The 14,317-nt window shown below is 33.5% G+C and overlaps 2 protein-coding genes and 1 pseudogene across 2 annotated transcripts; 1 reads left to right on the forward strand and 2 right to left on the reverse strand.

Annotated features, from left to right (window-relative positions):
- Nucleotides 1-2,021: 2,021 nt before the first annotated feature.
- On the reverse strand, nucleotides 2,022-3,290 carry LOC145628774 (putative ribose-5-phosphate isomerase 2 pseudogene; annotated as a pseudogene).
- Nucleotides 3,291-5,660: 2,370 nt separating this feature from the next.
- Nucleotides 5,661-6,540, reverse strand: LOC145626526 (GATA transcription factor 16-like). Its single transcript, XM_081678973.1, has 2 exons — nucleotides 6,207-6,540; nucleotides 5,661-6,113 (listed from the first exon to the last, which is right to left on the reverse strand). Exons 1-2 carry the CDS (start codon nucleotides 6,285-6,287, stop codon nucleotides 5,769-5,771), a joined length of 426 nt encoding a protein of 141 aa, XP_081535099.1. The 5' UTR covers nucleotides 6,288-6,540; the 3' UTR covers nucleotides 5,661-5,768.
- A 3,753-nt stretch (nucleotides 6,541-10,293) lies between these two features.
- Nucleotides 10,294-14,256, forward strand: LOC145628775 (exonuclease DPD1, chloroplastic/mitochondrial-like). Its single transcript, XM_081681172.1, has 4 exons — nucleotides 10,294-10,431; nucleotides 12,185-12,829; nucleotides 13,569-13,774; nucleotides 13,850-14,256. Exons 2-4 carry the CDS (start codon nucleotides 12,267-12,269, stop codon nucleotides 14,062-14,064), a joined length of 984 nt encoding a protein of 327 aa, XP_081537298.1. The 5' UTR covers nucleotides 10,294-10,431; nucleotides 12,185-12,266; the 3' UTR covers nucleotides 14,065-14,256.
- Nucleotides 14,257-14,317: the final 61 nt, after the last annotated feature.

The raw sequence follows: 14,317 nt of genomic DNA on the forward strand, positions 1-14,317 counted from the left end.
CCTTAAGAGGTACAGGATCAATATTGACACATGAAGAGGAAATGCTTGATTTGCATACAGTGCAGAATTATCTTCCATACTTAGCAGTAGATGCATATAAACAATGAGATTTAGCAGATGGATATCATATTAATACGAAGTATAACAAATTTATAAGGCTATGAGCATTTCGAAGTACTTCCAAATTCAATTCACAATTACAATTGTACAAAATAAATTTGACTAAAGACCTAATAAAATCTTCACACCTACTTTAAGACACCTTGAAACAGAAACATGACAAAGAATAATACCAAGTAGAAGCATCAAGGAAATGGAAGCAGATATATGAGCAAAGTAAAACTAGAACAAGTGAAAGCTAATATTCATTTACAAAAAGCAACATGATTTTAGGAACATTACATGGCAAAGTACAAGTGTCAGGAAAAAACAGAACTCATCTGAAATAGTTTATACAGGGCACTTACAGTTATTCAGTTATGAGTGAACATAAATTCAAGGGAATGACATCAATAGTTTAAGGCATAGATCCAATTCCAAAAAGGTGCAGAGTAATGTATTTACAATAACAAACACCACATCAAGATGACAAGATGTAACTTTGTGCTGTAAGGTGGAAAAGTTTAAAGTTGTACCTTGTATCTCTAGTAAACCTTTACTGAAGTTAAAATGAGCCAAACTGGGATGTCTGCAGTACCTTGGATTGGGGAATTTCAAATAGCATGCTCGTATGTTCTCCATTATACAAATTATGTATCTCTGCTATTACGCTGTCATACTTGCAATCAAGAGCTTTGGGGAGGATACACTTCGAGGCTAATGTTTCATAGCAGTAGGCAGTCAAAGGGCTGAGGACATCAGGCACAAGTTCTTTAGCAATTGCCTTGGTGGCGCCTCAATGCTCTTAATGCAAGAGGCGTGTCTGTTTAAATTAAGTGTTTGATATTATTTCTTAATCAAATTGAAATCACAACTCCAGTTTTCTTTTGTAATACGGTGGTAGGTTACGTAGTATATAATCATAAAATCAAATGATTTTGATGACAAGATCTGATAGTCTTGCCTCCTTTGATGCAGACATTGTGATACATATCATATATACAACTATACAAGTATGTAAGAGTGGTTGGACCTATAGATTATCCGCAAAATCAAAATAACAAAGAGAAATTACTACCGGCAATGAAAATTGCCTCAGCTAACAAACAACAATTATATTTTTCAAGATTTCCCATATGCATAAGCAAAAAAAGTAACATCTCGTCCAAATATGAATACCAAGCATAGCAAATTAACCAAGGGGCAACAGAGTTATATTGGAGAATTTAACATCGATTGTAGGGAATAAATTTAGCACAGCCACATTTAGCTTGCTTCAGAAGAATATATAACAGAGGAGCTGACACAAAGCAAATTCTAGCTTTTCCATTCAAAAGCCAGAGCAACAATTACACAGTATATGAATCCTCCCTGGACAAAAGTAATTTCCACCATTGGAACAGAACGAAACGCAGCGACCAATCGAAATGAATATATGCCAAGCTAGTAGCAGCTTAAAGAATCAAGAAGATCTGATTTTGCTCATGGGGCAAAAAGATGCCTACAGTGAGCTGTAATTCCAAAATTCCAAACCCAACAGGCAACTTGCAAAGGTACAACTTGAAAAGACACAAGTCAACTGAAAGTTGCCAAGAGGTTGTCAAAGCAAAGACTGCCAGACAGGGAATCATATTAATCAGCATAATTAGATTTGCTTGTGTTGAAGTAAGTTCTACTGATATACGAGGGAGAAGCGAAGGAGTTGACACTTGACATCCCTATCTAGAGAGATAGGGCGAAATCTTTGAGCAATTCGTCACCAATTAAAATTCAACTCATCGGTGATAAAATCATTGAACGATAGATAACATAGCCACAACTTACACGGCCTCTGTAATCCACTTATTTAAAATAATATACTCCGTACAAGCAATAGATCCATCATCAGATAACATCTAATTATAATTACCAAATGCTCAATATGTGAGAACTGATAACAACTAATCCTTGATCAATTTCGATACCAACAAAAATACAATGTGATACCATCAAATTAGTTAATGCTAAGAAAACTCAAAAAAGTTTTCATATAACATATAACAAAAAGGACTAATCTTCATACTATCATCCTACTTAAAATCAAAATTTCACCTAAATCAAAGTAAATATAACAACACTAAAATTCTACTTATTCTTGATGGTAATCCCAAGCTCACTAGCCACAATAACAGTAGTTGCCATGTTAAGAAACATACCATGCTCAACAACACCAGGCAACCTCAAAATCGTGTCACTTGCAACATCAAGATCTCCAATATCCTTCTGAAAATACAAATCAATAATATAATTTTCATTATCAGTTACAAAAGGCTCACCATTTTCAGGGTAAACCCTAAGTTTTGCAACACACCCAGAATCCTGAAACAAATTTCTCAACCTTTGAGCTGAGAATTTCCAACAAAAGGGCACAACTTCAACAGGCATAGCTAACCCACTTCCACCCAAATGCTTAACCATCTTAGTTTCATCCACAATACAGATGAACTTCTTGCAAGCACTCTCAATCATCTTCTCCCTTAAAAGGGACCCACCTCTACCCTTAACCAAATTCATGAATGGGTCAACTTCATCAGCACCATCAATTGCGAGATCGATAACTGGGTATGAGTCTAAATCTGATAAAGGGATACCACATGAAACAGCTTGTTCATGGGTCATCTTTGAAGTGGGTATTCCAATGATTCCAGTAAGTTTACCTTGTTGAAGCAATTCACCAATTCTGCTAACTGCGTGTTTTGCTGTTGACCCGGTTCCTAGCCCGATTACCATACCCGATTCGACATACTCAACTGCTTTGTAAGCTGCGATTTTCTTCAATTCATCCTGGGTTAATACCCGGGGTGATGAGATTGAATTGGGTGAACCTAATAAAAACCCGTTTTCCATTGCTGCTTTTTCTGAGGATATGAAATGTGTGCAGGGGATTGCCATTATAAATATAGATTGAATTACAATGTGAATGCAAATTCAAAGAATCAAATTTGATTATGTTTTTAATCAAATTGGATATTAATTTGTGATGAACAAAACCGGGATAAAGATATTGTAATAAAATACCCAGAAAAGAGAAGAAAGAGGGAAATATGAAATGAGCAAGAAAAGATAAGAGGGTGTTTGGGAATTTATAGAAGGAGTCAAAAGAAGGAAGATAAGAGATGAATTTGAGTGGTGGAGGAAGAAGAAGGAAGAAAAGGGGGGAAAATTAGGGTTTATTATTAATATTATTCGGAACCTAAAAGTGTGTTGTAGGACTCTTTGACTATAAAAAAGTTGTCCAAGTTGTTTTTGGTGTAGTATATTTTCTTATTTTTTGTGATTTTGTAACGTTTAATTTGTAAAAATCATGATTTTTAAGCCATTGAAGGTGGAGTATTTTCTATCTTTGATTTGGAAAAAAAGGAAAGTAAAGACGTGTACGTGTTGATGCGGGTATGCGGCGGCAACTCGGCACGGTCTAGGATTCTTGTTGAATGAATTGTTTATTACGAAAAATCTCTTCTTTTTTTTCCCTTTATTTATTTATGTTTGTGATGACATATTCTCTCTTATTGGGAACGTCTCTTTTTAACTGTCCTACCATGTCTTTAAGCTCGATGTTATTATGGAGGCGTAATGGATCACTAATAAGGTATGTTCTCTTCAATTTATTTTCAGTTCAATTTTGATTGGTTTCAATCTGTTTAATTCACTTTTTAATTTGTTCTCCCATAAAATATTCCGTTCATTTCAGCTTCAATCAGTTCAGCTCAGTAAGTCAAAACATGCCCTAATTATGGACCATACCAAAGAACGAAAACAGTATAAAATCAATAATATTAGTGTAATAAATAAAAATACTCTCTTTATTCTTTCTCTCTTCCTCCATTAGAAATCTCGCAGTAATAATGATGGTTTAAAATAAAAGATAACAATATAAAGTCAATAACATCAATATATTTATCAATAATGATAGTTTAAATATAAACGAAAATGAATTTTGGTATGGACTATACCAGGTAATTAGGTATGAGTCTATACTTAGGTTCTGTTTCCGATATACTGAAAACAACTTAACTGATTGGGGCTAAGCTAAACTGAAATGAAGTATTTATAAGAGAAGGAAATTAAAAAATGAATTGAACGGATTGAAGCTAAATTGAAATTAAGCCGAACAGAATAGACCCTTACAGCCTTACTCGTAAATGTTCTAGCTATTTGTAGGCAAAACAATATTGTCCCTTGGATTTGGCATTCACAAACACATGATTAATATGGATTTGGCATTATTTGAGGTGGCCATAATATATCCAGATATGGCTTAATATCCTTGTGGGCTGTTTTGGCAAGAGGCCCACAATTAAATGGCCATCTTGAGTTCTTGACACCCAAACAATTTCGTATGGCCCTAAGCACTTCAATTTATACTCCATTTAAATATATGATGTATTTAATATCTGGAGGTGTGTGATCTGAACAAAAACCTCCTAAAGTTTGGTCTCCCAAGTTGATTGCAGATTAATATGTTGTTGGTATAATTAATCAATATGCTCTTCGTACTCTAATTTTATTATTGATCTTAGCTCTTCTGCTACCATTATCTAGTTATCGCCATTATATATAGGCCAACGAGTATTGTTAATGGTTATAAGATGTACAATGTACATAATATCTTTGAATGAATTGTTCTTCTTATTCCTACATCTCATAATTAACCATATGACTGTTCTAACACGTAAAACACAAATCAAAATAGTACTTGTAGAATAGGTGTTGTTTGGGTCCAATTTACTTCAATTGATTCAGTCCATAAATGATTCAATTATGAAGCTCAAGGTCATAGGTTCAATTTTCTAATCTATGCCAAGTCAGGTCAAAGGCCAGTCAACGTGAAAGCCCACTTGATTCAAGGCCCATTTCTCCCATTATGCTAAGGTATATAACCATCAATCCTCTCTCTCTACATTCATTCACTTCAAGCCTCAAACAACTAATACTTTTGCATAGCTTTCTCTCTCTAAACATTTTACTGACTTCGACATCTGAGGGGCCTTCCTCGGCACAACCCTCGAGGCCAATTTACGTGTTTTTGCTGTGCAGGAAATCCTCGGCCCAGTCACCACTTGAACCGAGTTCAGTCTTCAACCTTCCAGAAAGGACCTATTTGAAGGTCCCATTATTTTCATCGGAAACAGGTGCAAGTTGGAACATAGCTTAATCTTGATAGGCTTGATGGCCAGCAATTATAAAAAAAGAAATTAGTCTAAACTGTTGAATTTTTTTTATTGTTATTTTTTTAATACAGTCTAAACTGTTGATAACATAATAGAGATCAAACAAAAATTATCAATAATAATCCAGATTATATATATGTACAAAATCTACTAATATATGTGACAAAAAAAGTTTACAAGTCGAACATGTAAAAGCCACAAATCTTTTGTCACTTTCATTTTACCTAAAAACTTCTCTACACTTTTCTACGACATTCTCCTAAATCAAACAAAACATCCACTAAACCACAACAATCATTAACTAGATTAGTAAAAAGATCTACTACTAATGATTAGTAATCCTTTACTCCGTTCGAATACAATAGTCACGTTAATAGTGTAATTTAAACTACCATACGATAATCTAATTCGGACCGAGGTAGCTTAATCGATCAACCCTCCAAAAAATTATGATCCCCATTAAGCAAAAACAGATCCACAAGATAAAGACATGAGCAATACAGCAGCTTGCTCAACTTCACCCAAATTTCTCTTACTACTGTTAATACTATCTTCACTGCTACTCCTCTGTTTCTTCAACTGTGAAGACGAAGACGATGATGAAGATGAAAACGACGACGATGATCTTTGAGCTAAAATCATATTACCCATATCTCTATGATTATTCATCTTCAAAAACTGATCATTATTAACTTGATCATCATTTTCTCCCCTCATTTCTGAACTGGGTTTTTGTTGTTGTTGTTGATCATCTTCTGCCATCTTCCTCTTCCTGAATCTTATCCCACAAGCATTACAAAGTGACTGCAACAAAAACCCAGAAATTCAATCAGAATATTAATCAAAATCAGAATAAATAAATAAATAAAATAAAGAAATCATGCAATAAATTTATACCCTAGGACCATAAGGACCAGTTCTCCATAATGGGGTTTTTGTGGTCTTGCAATCTGCACAAAATTTCTTCGCTTCATTCATTTTTTCACCTTTATTTCTTTGATTTTATAAATAACTATTTGAATCAGAGGCTAAAATCAAATAAATGAGTTGGGTTTTTTATGAAGAAAAACAGAGGAATTAATTAACCCAGAAAATTTAATCACCCTCTGTTTTTCTGGGGTGGCAAAATAATAAAAGATTGATAAATAAAAGAGGCAGATAATAAAACCGACATAATAAGAGGCTCGGTGAAGGCGCAAAGTACTAGAAAATTCAGGATTTTTGGGGTGAAGAGTGAACCCCACTAAATTTTTAAAATTAATTTTTGGGGGAAATATATTTTGGGGAGAAACTATAAAAACAGAAATCAGAAGAATTTGGACACCCGCCAAAATGAGGGTGGAGGGAAAGTGAAGGCGGGAACTTACGTGGCAATCTTTTGGGATTGTTGGTTTGGGTAGTTTTACGTGTTTCAGGTTGTTTTGCATGATGGGTTTGTTACTACACTAGTGTAAATTAGATGGTCATAATCTTAAAGTTGGGCAAGGGTTGGATCATTGTGAATATCTTGAATTCGTGATGCCTAAAACTAGTCAAGAAAACAAAAAACTTTATGGTTGCTAGATATATTAATGAGCCGATACATAACTGGTGAACAAACTCGATTATTAATATAACAAGCTCAAACAAAATTCAAGCTTACTTACTACTCGACTTGTTAGAACTTAACTTGTTTAGGCATGCACACTTGTTTAGGTATGCACTCATGCAGACAACTCATTTGTATTAGTTTATAAGCCCATTTAAACTCATTTAAGCTCTTATTTTAATAATAAAAAGTTATAGCCATTATTTATATTTTAGGATTTAAATACTTTGTGAATTAATATGTGTTTGTTTAATTGAAAACAAAAATAGGACAGTACAAAGTACTAAGAATTATGGGGTAATCGACTAGGCAGTACTGTAGTAGTTATTTGATTGACAAAAAAAAAAAAAAAAAAAATAAATAAAATCCATATAAAATTGCAATAGAAATTTACGAAAATTTAGACATTCAACAAAATATGATAATAAATTACTTTACACCAAACTCTTTAGATCAATCGAATTTCATGTGAATTTTAAGTTCCCTTGTTGTTACCAAGCAAGTTAAGTAAATTCATAGGAATTTTGGAGAAGAAATTATTCTCATAAAATAAAAAGGATTTTTTGACTTTTACCACAAAAAAAAATCAAAAAAATGTTTTTTACCACCAAAACTTCTAAAACTTTTATTTTACCACCAAATAAAAAAATAAAAGTTGTTTTTTACCACATGTCGTCAAAAACCTAACGGAATTTTCTAAATTCTTCGATTTTCGTGTCAAGCACAGGCTCTTTAGGGGTTTTGGGGGGCACTTTAGTTCTATGGGGCCAATTTGAGGTCAGAATTAACAAAAAATGATCGGAAATGCCTCGTTTTGCGTGTTTAAAAAAACCTCGATTAGCGTGAAAACACAAAACGAGGCATTTTCGATCATTTTTTGTCAATTTTGACCTCAAATTGGTTTCGTAGAACCAAAGTGCCCCCCTAAACCTATGAAAAACATCTTTTGCGCACAAAATTCGAAGGAATTTTTTTTAAACCGTTAGATTTAACGGTTTTCTTGACGTTTGGTGGTAAAAAACAATTTTTCGAAATTTTTTTGGTGGTAAAATCAAAGTTTTAGAAGTTTTGGTGGTAAAAAACATTTTTTTGATTTTTTTTGGTGGTAAAAGTCAAAATTTCCAAATAAAAATTTACACGGAAATTTAAGTTTCATGTTAACCAAACAATATGAATGGATTATAACTTATTCAAAGGTATATGTCTTGAACTTGTTTTTTCAAAACTTGATTTTCTTAAGGTAAGTGAAAATTAATTGAGGATATCATAACCTTAGTGTTCAAGTGTGAAATGTTGAGTTCATATACTACGTAGCACGTACTACATATTAGCCATATTAGGTTCCATTCCAATATTCCCATGGTGGGATTTGTTAAGAATCTGCTTCCAAGTTGGTCCAATGTCCAACGGCCCATTGGGCCAAACTTTGTTTATTGGGCCAAACTTTGTTTATAAAAAAACTATTGATGGGCTGTTAAGATTTTATAGTTTTCAGAAGAAAACAAAGAAACATTTTATAGAGATTCGCGTAATCATGTGGAGAATATAAAATTCCAGTATTAAACAAAATTTTAAATCAAATTATTTGATTTGTTTAATTGAATATTGTGTTTAAACAATTAAAATAAAGTGTGATTCAGCGACTTGTACTGATTAGCTAATCTTGTGGATTACGTCGGTTCATTCTTTATTACAAGATCCACCGTATAGCAACACTTTGTTTTTTAATTTGTAGAGTTCTACCTCATATTATCTTAATATTTTTATATATTTGAATATAATCACCTTGAATACTTTTGATCAAGTTCATTAAATCTAAATCTCTTTGTACATGTCGTATGACTTTATTTATAAATTAATTTTATTTGAAGAAAAAAAAAAGTTCAATTCCCACAATTAAGCTCATAACAAGGATATTTTATGCTCAATTTATGGAGTAGATTTTGATGGATTTTAATAGAAGTTTTTAAATTGTTAAATTTGATTGAAACTCATACGATGTGTAAATCCCAAAACTAATCCTATCTTCGTTCCTTTCATGCAATAATCAGGGTTGTTGATCCAATTTAGAGCAGGAAACGTGCATTAATAATTCATGCTTCCATATTAAAAGGACAAAAAAAAAAAAAAAAATGAAATAAGTGGAATATTGGAATATACCCGCTATTGATTATTGCTTTGCTATCAAGTAGTCTATTGACTTGACTTGTAAAATACTACTCCTGTGCTTCAATCCACAAGATAATTTTGTTTATGAAAATTTTAGACTCGACATATATACTACTACGACACAATAGTAATCGGTTCACTTTAAAGGTAGGAATTTCTCTCAATACCCTGCTCTCTAATTTTCAAGTGTCTGATCCGTAAACTCGGGCCAAATTAACATATACAACTACAAGTAAGAGATTTCTTTTTTTTTTTTTTTTGGGAAAAAAACACCACCTCCATCATTAATATAATAAAATTGGAAGTCTTCGGCTTTTACTTACACTACTCTCATTGAATAAATTTTGGAAAATGATAAACATGGGCTAAGCTGAAAAAAAGAAAGGTTGAGGAAAATACATCAATCTACGCGTGATTTTTTCATGAATTCCCAACTTAATTCCATCTTGGGAAGTATATTTAATGCTTATACATAGCCCTAAGGGCTACATATATCATTACCCATAAATTTTAATTAAATTCCTCTCTATGAAAAAACTGGTTAAAAGACTCAAAACTAGATGAAAACTTTAAAGGAATGAAATCAATACAATCATGTTCGACTATGAAATCACTAAGCTAATCTTGATATAGCGGAAAAGATTGCACATTCTAATCTTAAAGTTGTGGGTTTAATTCTCATTAAGAGATACTTTTAGGGTAGGAATTCCTTACCATATTCAAAAATACTACGGAGTACATGCCAATAAGGGGGTTAGAGGGCTAAATTTACAAGATTATGTAGGGCAGATTTGTTTTATACTCATTTAATTTAATTAAACCCGATTCGTTCTAATCTCATATGATGTTTACTCATGATTCGTACGGAGTAATTAGTATAATAAAAAAAAAGAAAAAAAAAATAAAAAAAATAATAAAAAAGGGACTTAATTTTTCTGGGTGTTTGAATTTTTGCTTGTTTGAGCTTTTCTTCTTTGCCATTTTCAAATGAAGTAAGTAAATTGTGATGAACTATGTAAAAAAATTCCCCTCAAAAAAAAAAAAAAAATTAAAAAAATTAAAGTTTTATAGATTAGGAAATGAAACATACTGGTTAAAAAAAAAACCCGAGAAAAACGGAGCGAGTTCGTGATCCTATTTGAAGGGGTGGGTTAAGCAGCAATCATCCACTGCTTGCGTCTCTATTCCTCTTTCTCTCTCCTCTCACATGCGTTCTGGGTTTTCTTTTGCTTCTTTTCTTGCCCCGTTTAACTGCCCATTCTTTCCTATAAAAATTTCTAACTTCCCAAATTAACCAAATCAAAACTACTTCCTTTGACACTTCAACAATTGCAGTTTCTCATTTGTAATCGCTTTCATTCCATGGTATGTCTTCTCTTTCTCTCTCCTCAAATGGGTTGTTCATTGTTTAGTTCAGTTCATTCCATTTTATTTCTACCAACATAGTTTGATCATATTACATGAATGCTATTCAAGTTTATAACTTTGTTAATTGATGCTTTGATTTGATTAACTTTGACCCAGATTGGCTGTATTTTGTTTAATTCCCAGGTCATTAATTTTTCTGGGTGTTTGAATTTTTGCTTCTTTGAGCTTTTCTTCTTTGCCATTTTCTTTCCTTGGATTATTTAATTTCTGGGTATTGTGAAATTAGCTAACCCATTAGGTTGATTTTTGAACATTTGTGATATGCTTCTTTTTCCAATTAGTTTAGCAAGTGAGCTGGTTAATTAGTAGGGAACATTGGATAATATTTCATTCGGAGTAATTTTCTATTAAATGTATTAATGATTCATGGGCTGTAATAGATTATCGAGTTTTAATAATGAAGATTGGATTTTGACTTTGTTGCAAGTATTAATTTTGATGCACTTCAAATTAGGCCTTGTTTTTGTCTAATGGTGTTGAAGAGAGATTTCTCATGTGTTTGGGTGTCTGGATTGTGTTAATTGCGATTCACAATCATTTTGGTCCTTTTGTTAACTATAGGTTTAATTAATTATAGATCTAATTATGAAACAGTCTAACATGGTTCTGCATTGTGTTGGAGTATATGCATTTCATGATGAGGTTGTTGCTAGAAGAAGCATGTTATGTTTTTAAAGAGGCTGAGCTTCCTGTAATTAAATTTCATCAGAAGGTTGAGGCATTATCCGAGTTTTACGGCGGTTATACTATGAATTCTTGCTGGTATTGAAGATTGATGTTTTCTTAATTTGAAGCTACCATGCCATTGCATGGTAACTATAACCACTATCTGAATTCTGAATGTCCACTAAATCTCGCAACTCGAGCCTTATTTTAGCTTTCTGCTGATTTGTCTTGATTGAGATTTGATTTGCTGTACAATTGCACAAATCGTCACATTTCACACAGGAGTATTATTTGGTGATGATAACATATTTATGGTGCACAGACTTTTTACATTCATCCTATCTTCCTTTTGTTGCTAACTGACATAATAGTGTCGATGATATTCCATATACAATTATACATCCACTGGAGAATTGCCAATTGCCAGTGCTTTCTTTTACAAATGAGCTGAAAGAGTATTTAATTGGCTTAGATGATAAATGGTAGTAACTGTATGCCTGTACCTATGGGATAGGGATAACGGAAGCTGAAAATTTTTCATGGACTGGAAGCTGCTGAATGTTATTCGTGGATTAAAATCTCACATCAGGGTTTTCTGAGTTCTGACTTTGTTTACTCTACTGTTTTCAATCTTGTTATGTTTGTTGAAATCACTCTACTACAAAGCACTGATAGGCTTTATCACGTTATTGCTGTTTTAATGATTGACCTATGACATGAAACTTCTAGCTGTTTCTTAGTCTATATGTTTTGTCTATAACTCTGTATCTTTAAGGTTTTACTGATTATAGAGCCATATAACCACCAAAGTAGGAAAGGAGCTTGGTCTCTTTTCAGCTTTGTTCATATAAACATATAGTTTTAAATCTATGCTAAGTTTGTGGAAGGAAACTTCCAGCTCAGCTGGAGCTAAAATTTGTTTTGCTAACCTATGATGATGAACAATTGTTTATGCTAGTTGAATTCTTTTTACGGTCATAAAACAAAACTCACATTCCACATTCTCTGAAACTGCTGTCATCAGGTCTGAGCTATCCACTTCTGATGCAAATACAAAATCCCTTGCTTTGCTTTGTTTTTTCATTGAACGAACGCTGTAAGTTCAGATGAGAACAGCCCCTATGTGCTACTCAATCTTGCGAGTACCCAGATGCAGAGTTTATTCTTTGGTTAATACGTGGTGGGCTGGTTTTGTCCCCATAAGTCCAACATGTAAAAAATCTAATTTTAGGCTGTTAAGTTCTAGTGTTGGTGGGCATGAAAGAAATAGTGGAAGTTGGAGTCGAAGACCCTTAATCACTGCAGATGAAGAAACTAGCAAAAACTCCTTGAGCAGTGCAGTTAATGTCAGGCATGACTTGTCAGATAATTTAATTGCGACAACAAGCACAGATTTCCCAATAAACATAACTGATGGTAGCAGTGCAGATGTCCGACAACTAATAGCTGAGAATAAGGAGTTGTCCAGCCTTGCTACTTTTATTGTCTTTGATCTTGAGACAACCGGGTTTAGTAGAACTGTAGAAAGAATCATTGAGATTGCGCTTCAGGACCTTCACGGTGGTGAAAACAGCACGTTCCACACTCTAATTAATCCTGGGCGTGATGTCGGAAATGAATTTATCCATGGTATTTCAACCCAGATGGTCAGTAAACCTGGTGTTCCAAGGTATCTCAACCAGAATTTTTTTTACAAATTTAATTATAACTAGTTATTTTGTTATTGTAGTGTACAACTTTACAAAAGATGTTGGTCTGGTATATGAACTAGTTAATGTTCTATAACATCATGCTATCTTTGAGGAAAGGTGAGATTGTTTGGTTAATTCTTCATCTGCCCCGCAGCTGAAGTTTGTCATTATAGTGACCTACTTAGATATATAAGACAATCGACTATGCATTACTCTTGCATCTAATGGTTGAAAACAGATGCATGTGCACACATGCTTTATTCTTTTAATTTTTTGGTTAAACTACTCTCCAAACAGATCCATTAAACCCCTAAACGGGTACGGTACCATGATAATGATGTGGGAAGTCAAGGATCAACACCTGATAGATCTGTCTTCAGTATTGACATTGGCACTTTATTTAATTATTTGTAGTCTTTTCAATCTTTATAGTGTGTTTGGTTTGCGCAGCTATGGAGGAAAGGGGAGGGGGATGGAGAAAAGGGAGATTAGGGGGAGGGAAGGGTGCTTGAATTTTTCTTTCGAATCTGGTCCAGTAATGAAAGATTTTAGTTTATTGAAAGGGGAAGAAAAAAGAAACCACCTCCATTCCACATGTAAATAAGGAAGTATAGATCCCTCACGCTCCATCCCGTCCCCTACCCCTGAAATTTCCTCATTTAAACAGACTATAAGTTTGGTAATGCTTATTTTTCATGTTATTGGTCTGTAATGTAGGATGGAGGAGCTTATTCCAATATTGCTCAAGTATGTCCAGAGCCGTCAGAAGCCAGGGGGATATGTGGTGCTTGTCGCACATAATGCCCGAAATTTTGATGTGCCATTCCTAGTTGCTGAATTTAGACGATGTGGTTTTGAAATCCCTTCGAACTGGTATTTTGTGGATACTCTTCCTTTAAGTAAAGAAGCAATGAAATCTGCAGGTGTTGTCTCTTTCATTATCCTCCCCTTCTCTTTTGGCTGAGATATAGTCATCTTAAGTTTTTCTCTGTCTCCAGGAAAAACTGGGTCGAAGACGTTGAAAGCACTTCAAGAGCATTTTGGAATCTCACAAGTAGGTGAAGCTCACAGAGCCATGTCAGATGTGCATTCTTTATCACTAGTACTTCAGAAGTTAACCTATGTTCTGGAGCTTCCAATCGCCGGGCTAGTGCAGAGAGCTTTTACGGTTGATGAATTAACTAGTAGCAGTACAAAGAAGAAAAAGAAATAATCAAGCTAGTTCTTTTCTTCCTTTGTCATTACTGTATCATCATTGTTGTTGATTTATATGTAATTCTTCTAATCATAAGCAAATCACTCATTGTATTACGATCATTTGGACAGTTATAGAAATGAAGCAAAGTTTTAGATCTTTCAGATCATTACATTTCTCTACTCTCTCTTTTTTTTAAAAAAAAAAATATATATGTGACACCTTTGAAGACCCAAAAAAGTTATAGAAATGAAGCAAAGTTTTAGATCTT

This window comes from Chenopodium album, chromosome 4, assembly GCF_948465745.1.
Source record: "Chenopodium album chromosome 4, dcCheAlbu1.1, whole genome shotgun sequence".
NCBI lineage: Eukaryota > Viridiplantae > Streptophyta > Magnoliopsida > Caryophyllales > Amaranthaceae > Chenopodium > Chenopodium album.